At 38.0% G+C, this 19,140-nt stretch overlaps 1 protein-coding gene across 5 annotated transcripts in view; it reads right to left on the reverse strand.

Moving 5' to 3' along the window:
* The window catches only part of usp7 (ubiquitin specific peptidase 7 (herpes virus-associated)), a 67,922-nt gene that overhangs the window by 32,531 nt on the left and 16,251 nt on the right, over positions 1-19,140 (reverse strand). For 4 of the 5 annotated variants that reach the window (XM_052021424.1, XM_052021425.1, XM_052021423.1 and 1 more), the window contains exons 2-7: positions 17,249-17,353; positions 7,650-7,848; positions 6,621-6,759; positions 4,149-4,237; positions 3,755-3,863; positions 507-637 (exon numbers count right to left, since the gene is read on the reverse strand). In XM_052021424.1, the coding sequence (XP_051877384.1) occupies positions 507-637; positions 3,755-3,863; positions 4,149-4,237; positions 6,621-6,759; positions 7,650-7,848; positions 17,249-17,353 (772 nt within the window). Of the gene's footprint in view, positions 1-506; positions 638-3,754; positions 3,864-4,148; positions 4,238-5,707; positions 5,872-6,620; positions 6,760-7,649; positions 7,849-17,248; positions 17,354-19,140 lie in introns of those variants that run through there. The other variant, XM_052021426.1, reaches the window with a different exon arrangement.

Consider the following 19,140-nt stretch of genomic DNA (forward strand, 5'->3'; position numbering starts at 1 on the left):
AGGATACTACCATATATGAACTGTAATAATCTAATGTTCTGAGGTGAACTTTAAATTCATCAAGTATGCACAAATTTTCCCTAGAAGGCTAATTCAAACTGTTGGTCATCACAAAACATTCAATGTTTCAGAATGGACAATGAAACCTTGATTACAGAAAGTAGTAACTTCTACTTGCAAATCATATCACAATAGTTGTCTAATCTACAGTCAGATGGAAATAAGTAATTCACGCAAGCTTTTACCGTCATGCTGTCACAAATCAACATGGAAAATGCGCAAAAAACACCAAGATGCATTTTAAACAAGTTATTTGTGATTGTGTTGGAATAACATAATTAATCATTATATCACCTATAATCTATTTGTCCAAAGGCTGGGGAAAATCTTATCAAAATGTAAAATGACATATGGCAGAATAAATAATACAAAAATGCAGTTGGAACCCATAAAAAGGTAAATAAGGTAATATTTTTCTCCCATGGATGTACAAAGTTCCCACTTACCCAAAAGACTTTGTCAGTTTCTTAGTTCCAACAGGTTTATCACTGTGTTGCAACTCATAGAACACCCTTTGCAATGCTAAAGGGACACTTTTGGATGAATCATCCCCTTCTGTTGGCATCATATAGACAGCCTATGATAACAAAACAAACGAGGTAAAATATTATTGGAAGTAGTGTACTAAAAGAAAATGGTGAACAAAAATTTTATCACAGCAATTTAGAAATTTTATTGGAGAAAGCATAAACACTACAGCACAGTATAGGCCCTTCAGACCACAATGTTGTGCCGACATTTTATCCTGCTCCAAGATCTATCTAACCCCTCCCTCCCACATAGCCCCCTACTTTTCTGTCATTCATGTGTCTATATAAGAGTTTCTTAAATGTCCCTAATGTATCTGCCCCCACAACCTCTGCCGGCAGTGTGTTCCACATACCCACCACTCTGGAAAAAAAACTTACCCCTGACATCCCCCTTATACCTTCCTCCAATCACCTTAAAATTATGTCCCCTCGTGTTAGCCATTGTCACCCTGGGAAAAAGTCTCTGACTGTCCACTCAAATCTATGCCTCTTATCATCTTGTAGACCTCTATCAAGTCACCTCTCATCCTCCTTCGTTCCAAAGAGAAAAGCTCTAGCTCGCTCAACCTATCCTCATAAGACATGCTCTCCAATCCAGGCAACATCCTGGTAAATCCCCTCTGTACCCTCGCTAAAGCTTCCACATCCTTTCTATAATGAGGCGACCAGAACTGGACACAATACAGTGTGGTCTGACCAGAGTTCTATAGAGCTGCAACATCACCTCGCGGCTCTTGAACTCAATACCCCAACTAATGAAGGCCAACACTCCATTCACCTTCTTAACAACCCTATCGACCTGCATGGCAACCTCGAGGGATCTATGGACATGGACCCCAAGATCCCTCTGTTCCTCCACACTGCTAAGAGTCCTGCCATTAACCTTTTATTCTGCCTTCGAATTTGATCTCCTGAAGTGTATCACTTCACACTTATCTGGATTGAACTCCATCTGCCACTTCTCAGCCCAGCTCTGCATTCTATCAATATCCTGTTGTAATCTACAGCAACCTTCTACACTATCCACAACATCACCAACCTTTGTATCATCAGCAAACCTACTAACCCACCCTTCAACATTCTCATCCAAGTCATTTATAAAAAAAAATCACAACAACAGATCCCTGTGGAACACCACTGGTCACCGACCTCCAGGCAGAACACTCTCCATCTACCACCACCCTGTCTTCTATGGGCAAGCCAATTTTGAATCCACAGTCAAGTTTCCCTGGATCCCATGCCTCCTGACTTTCTGAATGAGCCTTCCATGAGGAACCTTATCAAATGCCTTACTAAAACCCATGTACACCACATCCACTGCTCTACCTTCATCAATGTGCTTTGTCACATCCTCAAAGAATTCAGTCAGGCTCATGAGGCATGACCTACCCCTCACAAAGCCATACTGACTGTCCCTAATCAGCCTATGCTTCTCCAAATGCCCATAAATCCTGTCTGTAAGAATCTTCTCCAGTAATTTGCCCACCACTGAAGAAAGACTCACTGGTCTATAATTTCCAGTGTTATCCCTACTTCCTTTCTTAAACAAAGGAAGGACATTTGCCACCCTCTAATCATCCTGCACTACTCCTGTGGCCAGTGAGGACGCAAAGATCGTCACCAAAGGCACAGCAATCTCTTCCCTAGCTTCCTGTAATAACCTTGGATATACCCGTCTGGCCCCCGGTGACTCATCTACCCTAATGTCTTTCAATAGTTCCAGCACATCCTCTTTCCTCACATCGACATGCCCTAGCATATCAGTCTGTCGTACACCATCCTCACAAACGTCAAGGTCTCTCTGGTGAATACCGAAGCAAAGTATTCATTAAGGACCTCCCCTACTTCTTCCAACTCCAGCCACATTTCCTCTTTTATCCCTGATCAGTTCTATCCTCATATTCTTCACATATGTGTAGAAGGCCTTGGGGTTTTCCTTGATCCTACTTGCCAAGGACTTCTCATGCCCCCTTCTGGCTCTCCTAAGTCCATTCTTAAGCTCCCTCCTGGCTACCTTGTAACTCTCCAGAGCCCTGTCTGAGCCATGCTTTCTAAACCTTAGGTAAGCTTCTTTCTTCCTCTTGACAAGATATTCTACATCTCGTGTCAGCCACTGTTCCTTCACTCTACCATCCTTACCCTGCCTCAATGGGACAAACTCATCCAGAGCCCCATGCAAGGATTCCTTAAACAACCTCCACACTTGCAAGTTTAGTGCATGCAAGTGGTAGTCTATGATAACAAAAAAAAGTGTGAAATTTGAATTACATGAAGTAGCATTGCAAAATGTCACACCTTCATTTGTCTAATTTGCAGTCAGAGATGGAAATGTCCATTTACCCAAAAGACAGGCACTCAAGGCAGCAATGGCCATTTTGGTGACCACCAACCCAAGACACCAAATCATGAATGTAATCATTCACTCCTCAGAAGTGAACCCGACCTTCCGATTGTCTGCCACCTTATTCATAACTTGAACCCAACTGCTACATTAACTCATTTGGCCTCACCCCATCAGTGATATTCCCTTTATTCTATATATCCATCCCCCACCTTCTTGGAACTGTAACCCGTTTTCTTCCAAAGGATCTTGACCTGGAACATTAACCACTTCTCTTTCTTTGAACGTTGCCTGACCTGCTGAGTGTTTCCAGCATTCTTTAGATTTCAGATTTCCAGTATCTGCAATTTTTTTTTGATTTACCAATACATCTCCACAGTATTCTGTGCACCACTTGGAATAACCCAAAGAAATGATAAAATATTTCAACTATACCAAAAAAAAAGCTGAAGGAGAAAAAGCCTAGGCAAAAAGCCTCATAGGATATGGTGCAGATTCACCACCTAAAGTAGGCCTCCTCAGCGTCTTGGAACCTCATCTTCATGAGCATCATAGCCAAGCCAAATCTCATCCTTATTTAACATACCCTCGCAGTTTCCATAACTGATTAGACAGAAGGTGTGGCTAATATTATTCCTGATCCAATAAAATGTGGTCTACCACAGCAAAATCATACAAAATGTAACTGCCTGGGCACTAATACTTGCAAGCTTAATTCTTAGTATTTAGATCATATATTCAGAAAGAAATTATAATCACAGTAGACCACTGTATCCATCCAATAATTTATCTCCAGATTTCTGTGCAGTGATATCCATGTTACCTTTCGTAGTTGATTGGTGAAGAACAATGTCTGCAATAAACTATTCATGTAACAAGTTGCTCCTTGGTTCTTCAATCCTACATAGCCTGTGTGCTTCTTAGAATCCCACCTTGAATGACATTTTTAAAAATAATACATTAGTTTGTAGATTTTGCAAAAGTGTGTGCATAAATTCAGCAGCTTCCAATTTAAGATTTCATGCCTCTCAGGAGGCTCAAGGACATTGTTAAGCAGGTTTTCCCATTTTACCTCCCAGTTTCATCAGCAAGAAGCTGAAAAATCATGATTTAATGCTGCTTTATGCAAAATGTACTTTATCATTGACTATTCATGTAAATGTCTCGCCATTAATCAACTTCTAGAACACTAAACATAGGATAATGCTAATACTTACGCCACACCATGTGGTGCATCAGCCTGAACAAAGACTTCAAAAGTAACCTTGTCATCTTCTATGAAACCTTTTTCAGCATCAGTTGCTTCCTAAAGAGATTTTAAATAAGCTTTTAACTAACTATTCAATTAAAAATTTCATTCCATTGCTTGTTCAAATATTATAACTGATAAATTGTTAAAGTAGTCAGGCTTAATAATGAGGCCAGAATTTAGGAACATACTAGGTATTTGCAACACAATGTAGCAAATGACCCAATATTTATTTATAACTTCCTGCTCTCTATTTCTTAATTTTTAAAATGATCTTGTGGAATGCCTTTGTTAAAAATCAATGGACATGTTCTTCAACTCTCAATGATTTATAACTCACCTAAACTACAATGGTACGATTCCAGGCAAATATCAACTATGCAAACAATATCATAGCAACACCATGACCTCAGAAGCTGAAAAACGTAGACAGAAATTTACCAAGAGAATTAGGCCCAATTAAAGACCAAATCTAAACATAGATGCAAGGACTTTTCTTTCCCGGGGAGGATGGAAATGACAGGAAATTGTTTCCAATATCACTTAAATTTTAAGTTAAAATTTTAAGTAGATTTGATTATAGGTCTCTGTTTGCATCAAATAAAGAGTACGCAAAAATAATGCAAATGAATAAATTCCTAAAACAGAATAATTCAGAAAAGTGTGAAGAAATTGAAAACATTTGGAGTCCCAACATAACTGGACACCATAAGCAATAATAGCCACAATATTCTCTCTGCATTACAATTTTCATTAGGATGCACATTACAACTTTAAATAATACAAACTGCAGACTAATCAGATGGGAATTAATAATATTTAGGAAGGAGAATAGCAGCTTCCTAAACAATTCCTGTAGTACAGCAAATATCCTTGAAGGCTGTGCAATTGAGGAAGAGGCACTGAATATAACCAGACATCGAACACTGACGGATAAATAGTATTAAAATCTAAATATTTAACTCTTTCATATTAATAAAGATGACCTGCACTTTAAGAGAAAGAATGATCTAAAAATCAATGAATCAAAGGGGAAGCCTGGCAGCACCTCTTCCAATTTAGGGCAGTGCTATTACCAGCTCTCAAAAGCCATTTCTCAAGTCTCGTGAATTAACAATGGCTCAGAATTCATGCTAAGAAATAACCATTGTGTCACCACAAGGCTTTCAGTGCCCACCATTATAGAGTAAATGGGGCAATAACTTGTGTATTTGCATGTGCATAATGCAAGTCTTGAAACTGGTGTCGACAACCTCCTGTTCCTACTCAACGCATGCTATTGCGGCCTCCTCTAGCAAAGTGTGTAGAAATCACTGAATTGGTGAGAACTTCATATCTTTGCCATGAAAATACTTCAAGCAGCTCAGCATAACATCTTTGAAATATGAGTTTAAAATTGCAGACTAAGCCTCAACTACTACTAAAACTGGTATTAGGACACCATGTTTGGTTCATCATTCCCACAAATTTCAAAATTCCATAGCTGTTTAAATTGAAAAAATCAGTTCATGATATTTCAATTTCTACCTTAATCTTGTGTGCATGTTCCAATCTTTATTTCAGCTCTGTAAAACGTTTAAAAAGTTGGTTAAAAACTGTACTTTTTACTTCTTGATTTGCTGTGAGAATTCTTCTAAATGACTGTTTGCTGAACCTGCTTGATTGCATCACTATTGCTGGACACCAGAGATCCACAAAAACTGGCGCTTGACTGCAACAAATAAGGGGTAAAATCCACACCAGAGTTTGCTAGATCTTTATAAGCAGATTGAGGTCAGGAGCAAGCAGTGTTGCTTTGCCACTGACCACAAAAATCAGCCCAATGTTGAATTACTTTTTCTTGAATATTGTCAAGGGATCTTAAATTTGATGCTGATCTGTAACTCATTTGGTAAGCCTCCTTTGCAATGCAGGATTGTCCATGTTTCGATCTTGCTGGATTGACAAAATGGATGCTTTGGCTATTCGACCACTCGAGTCGTCACATGCACTGAATCCAACTATGCAATCCTCTTGACAAGTCCTTTTCTAGCTGCTTGGCAAAACAGTAGCAGGAAATGAATCAGGTTCCAGATGGCTCAGTTGGAAAGGATCAAAGACCTCACTCCAGCAAGACCATGACAGGTACCTGGAAACATGGACAACCCTGGATTAGATAGGAAGCTTGCCAAATGAGTTTCGGATTAGCAGCAAATTTAAGATCATTTGACAACATTCAAGAAAGAATTCAGTATTGTGGGTTGATGGTAACATGCCTTGCTCCACTGTAGAGCTTTTTTTTTTAAAAACACTAAATGTTTAGTCACATCCCTGCATATTCACTCTCACTTTCCTGCAGCAATTTTGAAATAGAGAAATGAAGACTATCATTCCAAATTTGCAGTTTGACTTCGATTACAAAATCAGAAAATTTGATTGAAATAAATTTTTCAGCACTTACACTCCACGTCATAAAATTAGAGAAACCCCAATCATTTTCTTTGTGAAAGAAAAGGTGACTAATCCTTCGACTGAAAGACTTCTCTTCATCTTTGTAGTTAATAATCTTCAACACAGCTTGCGCATGACAGGACCATGACCTATAGAAAGGAACACAAGGAAATACGTTTTCTCTTTACAAAACTGAACATAATGTATCCAGGTTAAGAATAAAATACCTTGTTACATCAGTATCCAGTTGCATAACAAGATAGGAATTCAGATTTTTAAATGAAGGATATGGAAGCGAAGTACGATACTAAACTAACAATTAAGAGGCTGAACCATTCCTCACTCAACCACCAACGCAACTCACCAAGACTCCATAGACAGCACCTTCCAAACCAAAATTCTCTACAAGCTAGGACAAGGGCAGCAAAAGCATGAAAACACCAGCACCACCTGGAAGTTGCCCTCCAAGTCACACACCATCCTGACTTGGATATCCGTTACCATCGCTGTTTCAAAATCCTGGAACATTCTCACAAACAGCATTGTGGGTACATGCACACCTCAAGGACTACAGCAGTTCAAGGAGGCAGCTCATCACCAACTTGTCAAGAGCAATTGGTGATGGGCAATTGAATGCAGGCTCAGTCTGCGAAGACCGCAACCCTTGAGTGAAATCGTACCAAACTGGAAGGATTTACTGATCTGTGGCTAGCACCATGGCTTTCAGATACAGGAAGCTGCCTTCTCAACCCAATTCAAATTAAATCACTTGCAGATTAAGATCCTGACACATTCTATTCAAGCAACCTAAATTCATAATATCCCATATAGCTTTGTATTGGACAATAAAATAGGTTTAGTCAGTCACCTATCATACAGTCCCCTTTAGAGAGCTAATGAATTTATTTTCATAATTTAAGTCTTTATAGATACAGGAGCTCTGTCTTGTTTGTACATGCTTACTTTTTCCTCAGGGTAGAGGATAAAGTGAGTTGATTCTTTATAAGCCACTCACATAAAGAGTTAAAATTTTACTTACGTAGAATCAGACTCAGCATTGCATTGCAGGAAAAATCCAACACTCTTTTGATGAGGCCGATCAGGATGGAAGCGAGGCATTACCATAATTTTCCATGGCAAATTTCGCACAAAACAAGGAGAGCTTAATACAGACTCACTAAGCCTACTAAACCGTTCAACAGCGAAACGAAACGTAGCCTCTGAGCGCCAACTGGTATCTGTCAAAAATCAAGAAGAACTGCATTTTAAAAGTGTTGCTTTGTTGGTCGGTATTTAATCCTGCGGCTTCCAAGGTGTTAACACAAACCCAAGTTGATGCATCGACAAAACAAATAATGTTTCTCATTTCCACAGTAACTAAATGATAAAATATCAATTACAGTACAAAATAATTTTCAACAGGAAGATACAAATTCTTCATTAGAATGCACATTCAGGTTTTTGATTCTCCATTACAACTAAACACTAGTTATGTTGATTTTGGCTTGTAGGTCACTGTTGAACTACAGAATTGTTGCTCTTTTGGAAAGAAAACAAACCAGATGCCCTTATGCTTAAGCAATAGCATCTATTGAGAGCATCTTAATACAAGCTCACTTAAGAACCAAACTTGCACAAAAGTATACAGAACTTTAGCAAAAAGAATAAAGGTGTAGGTTGTATACAACAACAATGACCAATTGGTCACAAAATAATGACCAGTGACCAACTTTACCACTTTGCACTGGCTTGAGCGTGACTGGTAGTGGCATTTTTTAAAAAAAAAGTCCACTCGACATATCGTAAGTACGCTGTCTTCTTTCTTTGAAATATGTATTTGTGCAAAGCAGCTCAGATTCCTTGAACAAATAGAATATGGGGGGAGTGAAGGATTACAACAAATGGGATACTATTCTTACCAAGAAAATTTCACAAGTTCTTAAATGATCTCTCGCCACTCTTCCCTACATGACCTTTTCTTTCTTCTGTCCCCCAACCCCATGAGGAGCTGCACTAACAAGTCAACAGCAAGAAACCAAATGTAACTACAAAAAGGTTAATAAAATCAGTATGGATCAGACTTGTAGTTTTGAATTAGAGGCCAAATTGAAAACCATTTCTGTTATAGACGTGCATAGCTTTTTCCTTTGTTCAACCTTTGCATACTAAAAGCAGTAAAACAAACTTGCACAGAAAGTTAACAGTGTAATTCTGAGAAAGTACATCATTTGTTTAGTCTATTATACCGCAGCAACCAAAAATCAAATTGCTCACTCCGAAAGGAGTATGATGCACATCTGGATAAAATGAATATCCACAGATTACCATTTAATAAGTAAAACTAGCAGTACTCCATATTCATCAACTTCTTCCACATCTGCCTCAATACCAAAGTGGTGGGGCAGGGCACGGTCCAGGACAATGCCCTGAAAATAGGAAAGCAGAATGCAAACTATGCAAGGTTGAAGATTATAAACTATATAAAAAAAACAGAAATCACAGGGACATTATCCTGTTATGATTTGCATATATGCAAAAATGAAGAATCAAATCTTCTGATATAAAATGTGCCCCCTTGAATGTAAAATCCCTACTTAAACACAAATTGAAACCAGATTATCAATGAATGCTCTGGAAACATCTGCAGTTAGAAGAAATTAGGTGAAAGATACTGACTAGCAAACAATTCTCTCTTGTTCCAGGTCCAGGAATGAAATGCTTTCTCTCGAGACTCAATAGATGAGGCATCATTTGAGTTTGAGCTTTTGAAGAATTGTCATGTAAAAGGCAATTGAATATTTTTGTGCTAACTCTAGCAATGAAAGACATTGGTCAAGAAATCTCCTTAAAATGAGATAGGTCAAGAATGTCGGGGGTTAACTGAACTAAAGGCAAGAATCATTAATCCAAATGATAACCAAGTTAACATGATTTTCATTGCACCAAAGAACAGAGACATCATGCAAACATCCCAATGGATATACCAAATGCAATGCATAATAACATCTGCAATATGTGGTATATATTCTTACCCAGCATACAAATATAAAAGGAAAATTGACCCAACCACAGCTAACAAAAGTGAAGGATGTAATTATGAATCAGAAGATTGCCAGAGTAAGTAGCAAACCTTAAGATTGGGAGCAATTTACATTTCAGGAGAAGCAAATTGAGAGCAAAAATAAAGTAGAAGAGTAAACTTGCAGGAAACAAATGACAGTAAAAACTTCTGCAATAATGTTGAAAGTAATACAAGAATTCATTATGGGGAACAGGAAATGGCAGAGCAATTAATGCTTTGGTTCTGGCTTCAGCTAAGAGAACACAAGTAATTCTCCAGAAATATTACAAAACCAACAATCCAATGAACGCAAGAAACTAAAGATAATTAATGAAAATACTGCTGGAGAACTTATAACCAAGTTCTCCCCCCACTGCCTGATGATTTTTAATCCCAAAGTAGTAAAAGGAGGTAGCTGTGGATAGATCGGTTATCATTTTCCAGAAGTGTTGTGATTATGGAATCATTCCTGCAGATTAGCTGGTGGCAAATGCAAATTCATTATTCACAAACAGGAAACACAGACCAGTTATCTTAACATCAGTAATGGAGAAAATACACTGGAGGTTATCGAAGGACAAGATAACAGGACACTTGGAAAATATTAACAGGATTAGACAAAGTCATCATTGATTTCTACTAAGCACATACTAATTTGATAAACTTACTGCAGCTTTGATGATGTAAACTAGTAGATTATTATGGAAAACAATACATGCGCTGTATTTAGATTTTCATAAATCCTCCAATTATGTCCTATGTAATGGGTTACTGTGCAAAATTAAAACATATGGAATCAGAGTAATGCATTGGCAAGGATTGAAAGTTGGCTGAAAGGCAGGAAACAAAAGCACTAATTGTGTCTTCAAGATGACAGGCAGGAACGAGCAGGGTACAGCAGTCATCAGTGCTTGGACCACATGTGTTTATAATACACTGGAATGATTTGGATGAGAGTAATATTCCCAGGTTTGCAAATAATATCAAACTCGGTGTGGTTATGAATTATGAGAAGGATGTAAAGACTTCAATGTGACCAACAGATTGAGCAAGGAGTAAATGCATGATAGATGCAGTACAAATGTGGTTATACTTGAAGTCATCCACTTTGATCAGAAAAACACAAAGGGAGCACATTTAAATTGTATTAGATCGGAAAATGTTAATATGCAAAAACAAACGGAGACTTGTGTCTTTGTAGAGCAGTCACTGGAAGCAAACATGCAGATACAGCAAGCAGTTAAGAGGCAAATTGCCTTCACAGCAATCCGAGTAACAGAGCAAGGATGTTTTGCTAGAGTTACACAGGACCTTGACAAGATCACAACTGGAGATAGATGAATTGCAAAAAGCATTAAGGGTTATGAAGAGAGAGTAGGAATAATAGTACAGAAACAGATGATCAGCTTTGATTGTACCTGACAGTAACAAACGGAGACTTGTGTCTTTGTAGAGCAGTCACTGGAAGCAAACATGCAGATACAGCAAGCAGTTAAGAGGCAAATTGCCTTCACAGCAATCCGAGTAACAGAGCAAGGATGTTTTGCTAGAGTTACACAGGACCTTGACAAGATCACAACTGGAGATAGATGAATTGCAAAAAGCATTAAGGGTTATGAAGAGAGAGTAGGAATAATAGTACAGAAACAGATGATCAGCTTTGATTGTACCTGACAGTACAGGCATGTATCAAATGACCTACCCATTCCTATTTTCTATGATTCTCAATAATATCCTTTTGTAACACCAGTGTTTACTCATTAGCCATTGTCTAGTTACTGAGAGCTATCAAAATGGAAACTATACTCAAATGCAATTCACAGTCGCAAAGGTCATACAGCTTCTAACAATGTTATCAAGGTGGGAATTTCTTTAGCTATTAAGGCAAGCTTGCACAACCTAAACCACTGCTTTTCAAGATCAAATACTCTTCCTATTCATTAAAGTTCACCACCTGTGTTCAGCACAAGTCACAGAAATTCTAAGTCTGCGTAATTTAAAAATAAAAATCATACTTAATATCCTCCTAATTTCAATGTTAGTTGTAACCCAATTCATATACAAAAGGGATCGTTACTCACATTCATAACTCATTTCTCCACAAAGCGTCTTCCACAGACACTTAAACATTAATCTGCACCAATCCAATTAACTGGAATATTGAAGACTGCATGCATCACCTGCAGATAGTTCTAACAACAGCTGAGCTAAAACAAAATACTAAAGATCAGAAAAGGACTGGGTGGATTGTGTCTGTGTGGAAGATCCTCCTTCAGAGAAGTGGGAGTTGTTACTACAATGCTGTCCGTTTTAAAAATTGGATTTCAGATACATTTTACATAAGGGTACAACTTTCAGCAAGTGATGAATGTATAGACACACCTCCCTCCCCTGTCTAAAGGGTAAAGGTGTGGATAATGCATGATACCCATGAAAGTTTATAAATTTATAATTGAAATTTCTAGAGCACTTTCTAAATAGATCTGAAAGGCAATCAGTGGATTTCTAAACTCTACTTGAGATTCATAGTTATACTGGCCCAACTTGTCTGTGCTGACCAAGATTCCAATCTAATCTAATCCCATTTGCCCATGTTTGGCCCTTAGCTCTCTTAACTTTCCTGTCCATACCTCTTCAAATGTTTCTTCTCACTTACCTGCTAATTGTTTGCACAGTTCTACAGAAAATGCATGAAGTGTGCTGCCAAAGTTTATTTTGGCTGACTGCTTATAACTAGCCAAATGCTAATTCAACATCATTATACGTAATTTTCTAATTTAGTGGAAATTACTTTTACAAATACAGCTCCTTAAACTGTCCCTTCAACATCTTTAGATCTAACTTCTTCAAAATTTCTACCCAATTAGAATTGGCTCTATTAGAATACCTTCAGCTGACAGACTACAGTAGCGCAGGTGACTCACCAATATTCTCGTTTAAGGATGGCTAAGAAATGCTGGCCGTGCCAGCAACAGTTATCCCAATCAATATTCCCTTATTGATAAGTTAGCACAAATTTGTTATCCCTCATTCATTCATGTTAGTTGCTCTGAAGTGGTTCATGATAGAACATAACAGCTTTGGAAATTAAGTACTGTACTTGATTCCATCCCCTTGTGCCCCAAATACTTTTGAGATGAGATTCCTCACCAAGACCATGACTCCTGCTGGATAATTTAGTTCTTAGATTAGCATGACAGTTTTCAATCCAAGTAGTCACATACAAAGATTTTACCAAAAGCACCTAATAAACAAGGAAATTTTCAGTGTCCTCTTCCAAATACCGGAGTTAATGGTAACTGAGCTACCTCAGTTCAGAAATAACAGACGTTACTTGATTTCCCACTCAAAGCTTCTCTCCCAGATTTTAATATCAAATATGGTAACTAATATGGCTCTCCAAGATTTATGTTCAGCATTGTGACTACTGAGTTATTGAAGGACATCAAATTTGGTAAGAGCCAAACTATTTACATTGTATTTACATTAAATTTTCCAATTTTGCATTCACAAAATTAAGCCACCTTGAAACGGTTCCATGGTCAAAGTGGTTGCGATAACTCAAGCAGTGTACAGATACCAGGTGTTATGTCTGCAACAGTGACTTCCATGGGGGAAGGGAAGCAGACATGAAGAAGGGAATTGTAGAGCAGCTCCATACGCTATAAGAATATGCTTGGAATTCAGATGAGGCATTCTATGCAGAGAGAGAGAGAATTAATGTTCCAGGCGAAAGATCAAGACCTGAAATTTTAAACTCTTGTACCTTCCCACTAATGCTGCCATGGGCCAAGTGAGCTTGTTCCATTTTCAAATTTCCAGCATTTTGCTTCTGGGTTACTATTTATACATTATTACTTTAATAATTTTAGTTTCTTACAACTTAAAGCCAATCCAAGACAACCAAATTCGTACAATTAACCATCTAGAGAAAAGATGTTCCTTTTCCTCAAACTAGTTCCCTTAGAAAGAGCACACATTCATTCTACAACTGAGCAGAAGATCTATCAGTTTCTGTTGGGTCAATTGTAGTTCTAGTGATAAAAGTGCATTCAACTTTTTAAAATGAACTAGTCTGCTAAAATCAGGCTCCTTTCCATAAATTGCTCTCAGCTGGATGTCATAAAATAATTCCCTTAGGGCATAAAACATCACAGACTTTGTATCAAAATATCAAAGGTTCTTGTTCCAATATATGCTTCTGCATTTGAGGAAGTTGCTACCTGCTCACCTGGCTCTAACAAGGCTTTTTATTCAGCAACATGCATACACATCAGGTTTGGGGCAAATCAGTGACAACAGTCGCACTAAACAATATACAGAATCTCCAACAAGAGTCTGATCCATATTGAAGGCAGTACAATTGCAAAATCCCCAATGAACATTTAGGATTGTCATCAATGGAAAAACTTAACTCCATTAGCTAGTTAAGTGCCATGGTTAATCAGAGAAGGTTAGAGATTCACCAGTGAGCAGTTTATCCCAACTTCCCAACTCGAGAAAGCAGCCAGAAGTCTGACAATGCAATTCACTTAGCAAGAATGGTTAAGCTGCAATGCACCTCTAGAAGCTGGTTCAGGGCAAAACACTGCTTATCTGCTATCTCCTATCAACTCCAAAAGGAACACCGGGAGACAATATTTAAATGTTAGCCAATTCAGTGCTACAACGCCTCAGTGGAATTATGATTGCTCAGCAAATGCCCTAATCCCAGAACAATTTTGAAGATTTCCAACTAATTTTTGGGAGACTGCATGAGTCATGAAAGGCCTAAGCACTTCTCATCACTTAGCACAATGCAGCTCCATTTCAACTCAATTCCATCTGAGCTGAATTTGCACTCAACAAAACTGGAATTCTAAGTTACCCTATGCTGTAATTAGAAGCATCTACATTTGCAATGCAGAAAATATCCATTTCATTCAACACTCCTGCAGTTTGGCACAGCCTAAACATTAAAGGCATGTGTTTGGCAAAGACTGTGTTCTACAAGGTTTAGTTGAAACTTAACTTCATTCATGGGCTTCTGGGTTGAACCTACAAAGTACAAGCTCGGGCAAAACAAAAATATCCTTTAAATTTTTATACTTCCAAAATTACTTCAGCAGTAATTTTCTACTGCCAGTTAAAATCTGTGCACATCAGTAAAACTAAATCAACGCTAGAATGAAAAATCTTAGAAAGCTGATGTATAATGGGTATATTACCACTCAATTGGTAGCACAATGGCAAATTTTGCAATGTGGCCATTTCCATTCCTTTATCCCCTAAAATTAATGATTCATTCCTTATATGAATGCACAAGTTGAATGAATGAGGAACTGAGAACTCTCATATAACATGCTCCAAGTAGGGAAAAAAAATTCCTTGTGACCAGGACTTTTTTTTAAATCAGAGAGCACCTACCCCATGGGGAGGCATCTTGCTAGAACTGTGTGCAATTCTCAATCGTCCGTTTAGTTGTGCAGGCATATATAACCCATAAGTGTTCATTTGTGGAATATCTGGAGGAGAACACGTGTAATAAATCCGGTCCTTAAGAAATATTTAGCAAAGTATAAACCAATAGCATCATCAGTCAAATGTATGCTCAAAACTGTAGATTAACCTTTAAAACTTCACAATAGGATAGCACAGCATCCAAAAATCATTGCAATTACTACTGCACAACTACAGGTAAGCATACAATGCCCCAGACAACTATTATGAAGTCCTATTGTTTAAAATTGCATTTTGGTCGCATGTCTTTTGAGCTTTTGACGGAGTATTAAATATTTCCTACATGAAAAATTTGTTTTTGCACCTACAAAATTCAAAGCAGAAATAACTTCAAATGTTAAATACATCATCCTGCCTACATTTTCTCCCCATATTTAGGGAGAGCTTTTCAGCTACTGCAAAAGTAGTTCCAATGTCTTCGGTATTCTATCTTTAGTATTACAATAGTCAGCTACACAAATGCAAATGGATTTTGAAATAGCCGTAAAAGACACCAATTGCTATGTCATTGGTTAGATGTTGTACCACACAATATCAAACACTTAATAAATTGGAGGAAGACCTCAAGTCACAATACACTAACAAAATTTGCACCATTTGGCAAAATTAGTTTTGTATAATTGCTGACTCATTTTCCCGTCAGATTGCAGGTGGGGGTGAAGGATGGAATTGTGAAGAGAGATGAGTGAAGAGGAGGAACTATAAATTTAAATGAGAAAAGTTGAAGACAATTGAATAAAACTCTCTCTTAATACAGAGAAGCAAAATGTATTAGGCCATTTAAACCTGCTCCACCATTCAATATGATCATGCTTGATCATCCAAATTCAATACCCTGTTCCTGCTTTCTCCCCATATCCATTAATTTCTTTAACCATTTGAACTACTTCTGATTCTTCCTTCAATACATTGAATGATTTGGTCTCAAATACCTTCTGTGTTAGTGAATTCTACTTTGTTCACCACACTTTGGTTAAAGAAATTCTTCCTTATCTGTCCTACATGGCTTACCTTGCATCCTTAGGTTGTGACCACTAGTTCAGGACTTCCCCATCTCTGGGGCATTTTTCCCACATCTATTCCATCCAGTCCCATCAGAATTTTGCAAGTGTCAATGAGATCTACTCTCATTCTTCCCAAGATTAGCAAATACATGCCTAACCATCCCAATTCTCTTAGATTCCTGGGATGGCAGGATTGACACTATCTTTGCTGCACTCCCTCCATAGCAAGAACATCCTTCCTCAGATAGGGAGACCAGAACAGCACACAATACTCAGAAATGTCATCTTACCAAGGCCTACACAATTGCACTCAGACATTACTACTCCTACACTCAAATCCTCTTGCGATGAAGGCCACATTACATGTCTTTAACCAACCTGTTGCACTGCATGTTTACTTTCAACCACCAGTCTACAAGGACACCCAGGTCTCAATGCACCACTCTCCTACCTAATCTATTGTCATTCAGGCAACACTCTGCCTTCCCGTTTTTAACTGAAGTGGATAACCTCGCACATTGACATTGTACTGCATCTGCCATGCATATGCCCACTCACTGAACCTGCACAAATCAATGAAGCCCCTCTGCATCCTCCCCATAGCTCATACTCCCAGCCAGCTTTATGTTGTGTTGCAGTACAATGAATTCAAATCAAAAGGCAAACGTCACAACAAGATGAGAGTAAATAAATAATTTGAGGTGACAGTGATGACAGCATTAAGGTTCAAACTTAAGGGAAATGTAAGTGAGGTGTGCAGGAGATTTAAAAAAAGATGGAACCTTTAAGTAGCTGCACAAACATCCTTAACCATAGTAGACACAAATACTTTCATTTGCAGCAGCCATCATTATTCTAAAAAGCAAAAATGTAACAAGTCAAGCATCAATACATTGTTTCAGATACACTAGAACAAATTTCTGCAAACATTGTTCAAATGTTGGCTGCATGCCAGAAGCAAGCAGTTTCAGTCAAAACTGAGCAACATTCAGGAGTCATCATATTTCAAGTGATATACATTCCCTTACATTAATTGTTTTAAAATTGGAAGCTAATAAAAAAACAAAACATTACCATCTTCCATGTCTTCCTCTGTATTGTTGTGTCCATCCGCCATTGCTACGTTACCATTGATGACTGGGTTAGGGGTAATTCGTGGAGGATCATCTGCATCACCAGCTGAAAAAATAATAAATGCATATTGCTAAAGACTCCATAAATATGTCTGCTTACAGTATTTTGAACATTCTACAAATATCAGACCTAAAAATTAAACAAATTACCAATAAATTTAGTGGATGCACTCAACAATTCCAATAACATGATTAACAGGTAGCATAGCGGTTAGTGTGATGCTATTACAGCGCCAGCGATCGGGGTTTGATTCCCATCACTGTAAGGAGTTTGTACGTTCTCCCGTGTCTGCGTGGGTTTCCTCCCACATTGCAAAGACGTACGGGTAGGTTAATTTGGGTTTAAAATGGGTGGCGCGGACTCATTGGGCTGGAAGGACCTGTTACCATGCTGTAAAATAAAATTTAAATTTAAAAATTAAAAAATGTATTAGAGATATACAAAACATTGTTGAACTGACTTAAAAGACAATAGGGAATCAAGCAAGGGGCAAATCGAAACATTTATTTTGAGGTCAATTTTACAAAATGGCTTGTTAACAAAATAAGAGGTTGATCATGCTCAAACAAGAAGAAATAAAAGCAAAGTAACCAATGAGTAATAGCATCACTACATGGTTTTTGTTGAGGAATTACTGCATTCTTCATCTTAATTATGCAGTTGAATGCAAAAGTGAGCAAGTTTGGTTAGGTGACAAGTAGTGGAAAGATAGCAGGATAGCAGCAATCCCACTGGAAAGGCTACAAAATAAAGTACTTCTACTGATATGTCAGGCCAAAGGAACTTAATTTGCCCAACTTGCTAACTACTGGGACCCCATTAGCAGACCAAGAGCTGATCTTTAGAATAAATTGGCACAAACACAGGAACATTATTCTCTTCTATAATAAAAACAGTAAACACAGGTTAAGTTGTGTCCGTGGGTAGAGAAATAGATCATACGTCAGTTCAAAGACCCTCCCCTCTGGCAGAGAACAAACATCAAGTTTCTCCTTCCACAAATGCTGCCCAACATGCTGAATATTTCAAATACTGTTTATATTTCCAGCATCTATGGTCCTCTTTTACCCCCTTATTTTTTTCAACCATGCTTTATTCCACCAGCAATGCCATCCTTCGGGGGGAAAAATACTAAGCAGTAACACAACCAGTTCATTCTAAAGTACAAACTAACCAACAGAAGCTACAAACAACAGCAAATTCCATGAAATGAGAAATCCATGGTTCTAATCAGATACCTTTTTTAGAAATGACAATACACAAAGAGGTGGAAACAAAATATTGTTTGATCAGATTTTTGGAAGAGTGCATGCTATTCAATTAGACACAGAATAGAGCACAAGTCTGTGGGGGCAAATGTAAGAAAGTAACCATGAACGTGAAGTTATTTCATTATTGCTTCAGTGCCAAAAGGACCCAAAAGCACATTTATTAGATTTATAACCATAATTCAAATTTCTCTGATTATTCTTGGGCAGTTACCACCCACAGAAATGGGGCAGAACCTCTACCTGAAATAATCACACATGGTTCACCCATGACAGATATAGGGGGCCCTGTGGTTCTCGCCATTTTGGAATGCAGTGCTCTGTGGCAAAAGGAACTTGGGGGTATAGTGACGAGGCCCTGTCCCCAAAACACTTGATAGGTGGCACAGGGAAGGGCTCTGCCAACTGGAATTTAAAATTCAGAGGCACTCAAAAACAATTGAAAAGTTAAAAGGAAGAATATACAAAAAATTTAAGAAAAACAAACTTCAAGCTATCTTTGCTTCTAAAACAATATCCCAATAATCCCAAATGAAAACAGCCAGATCTCAAATCCTGTTTTAA

The sequence above is a fragment of the Pristis pectinata genome, chromosome 8 (assembly GCF_009764475.1).
Source record: "Pristis pectinata isolate sPriPec2 chromosome 8, sPriPec2.1.pri, whole genome shotgun sequence".
NCBI classification, from domain to species: Eukaryota; Metazoa; Chordata; class Chondrichthyes; order Rhinopristiformes; family Pristidae; genus Pristis; species Pristis pectinata.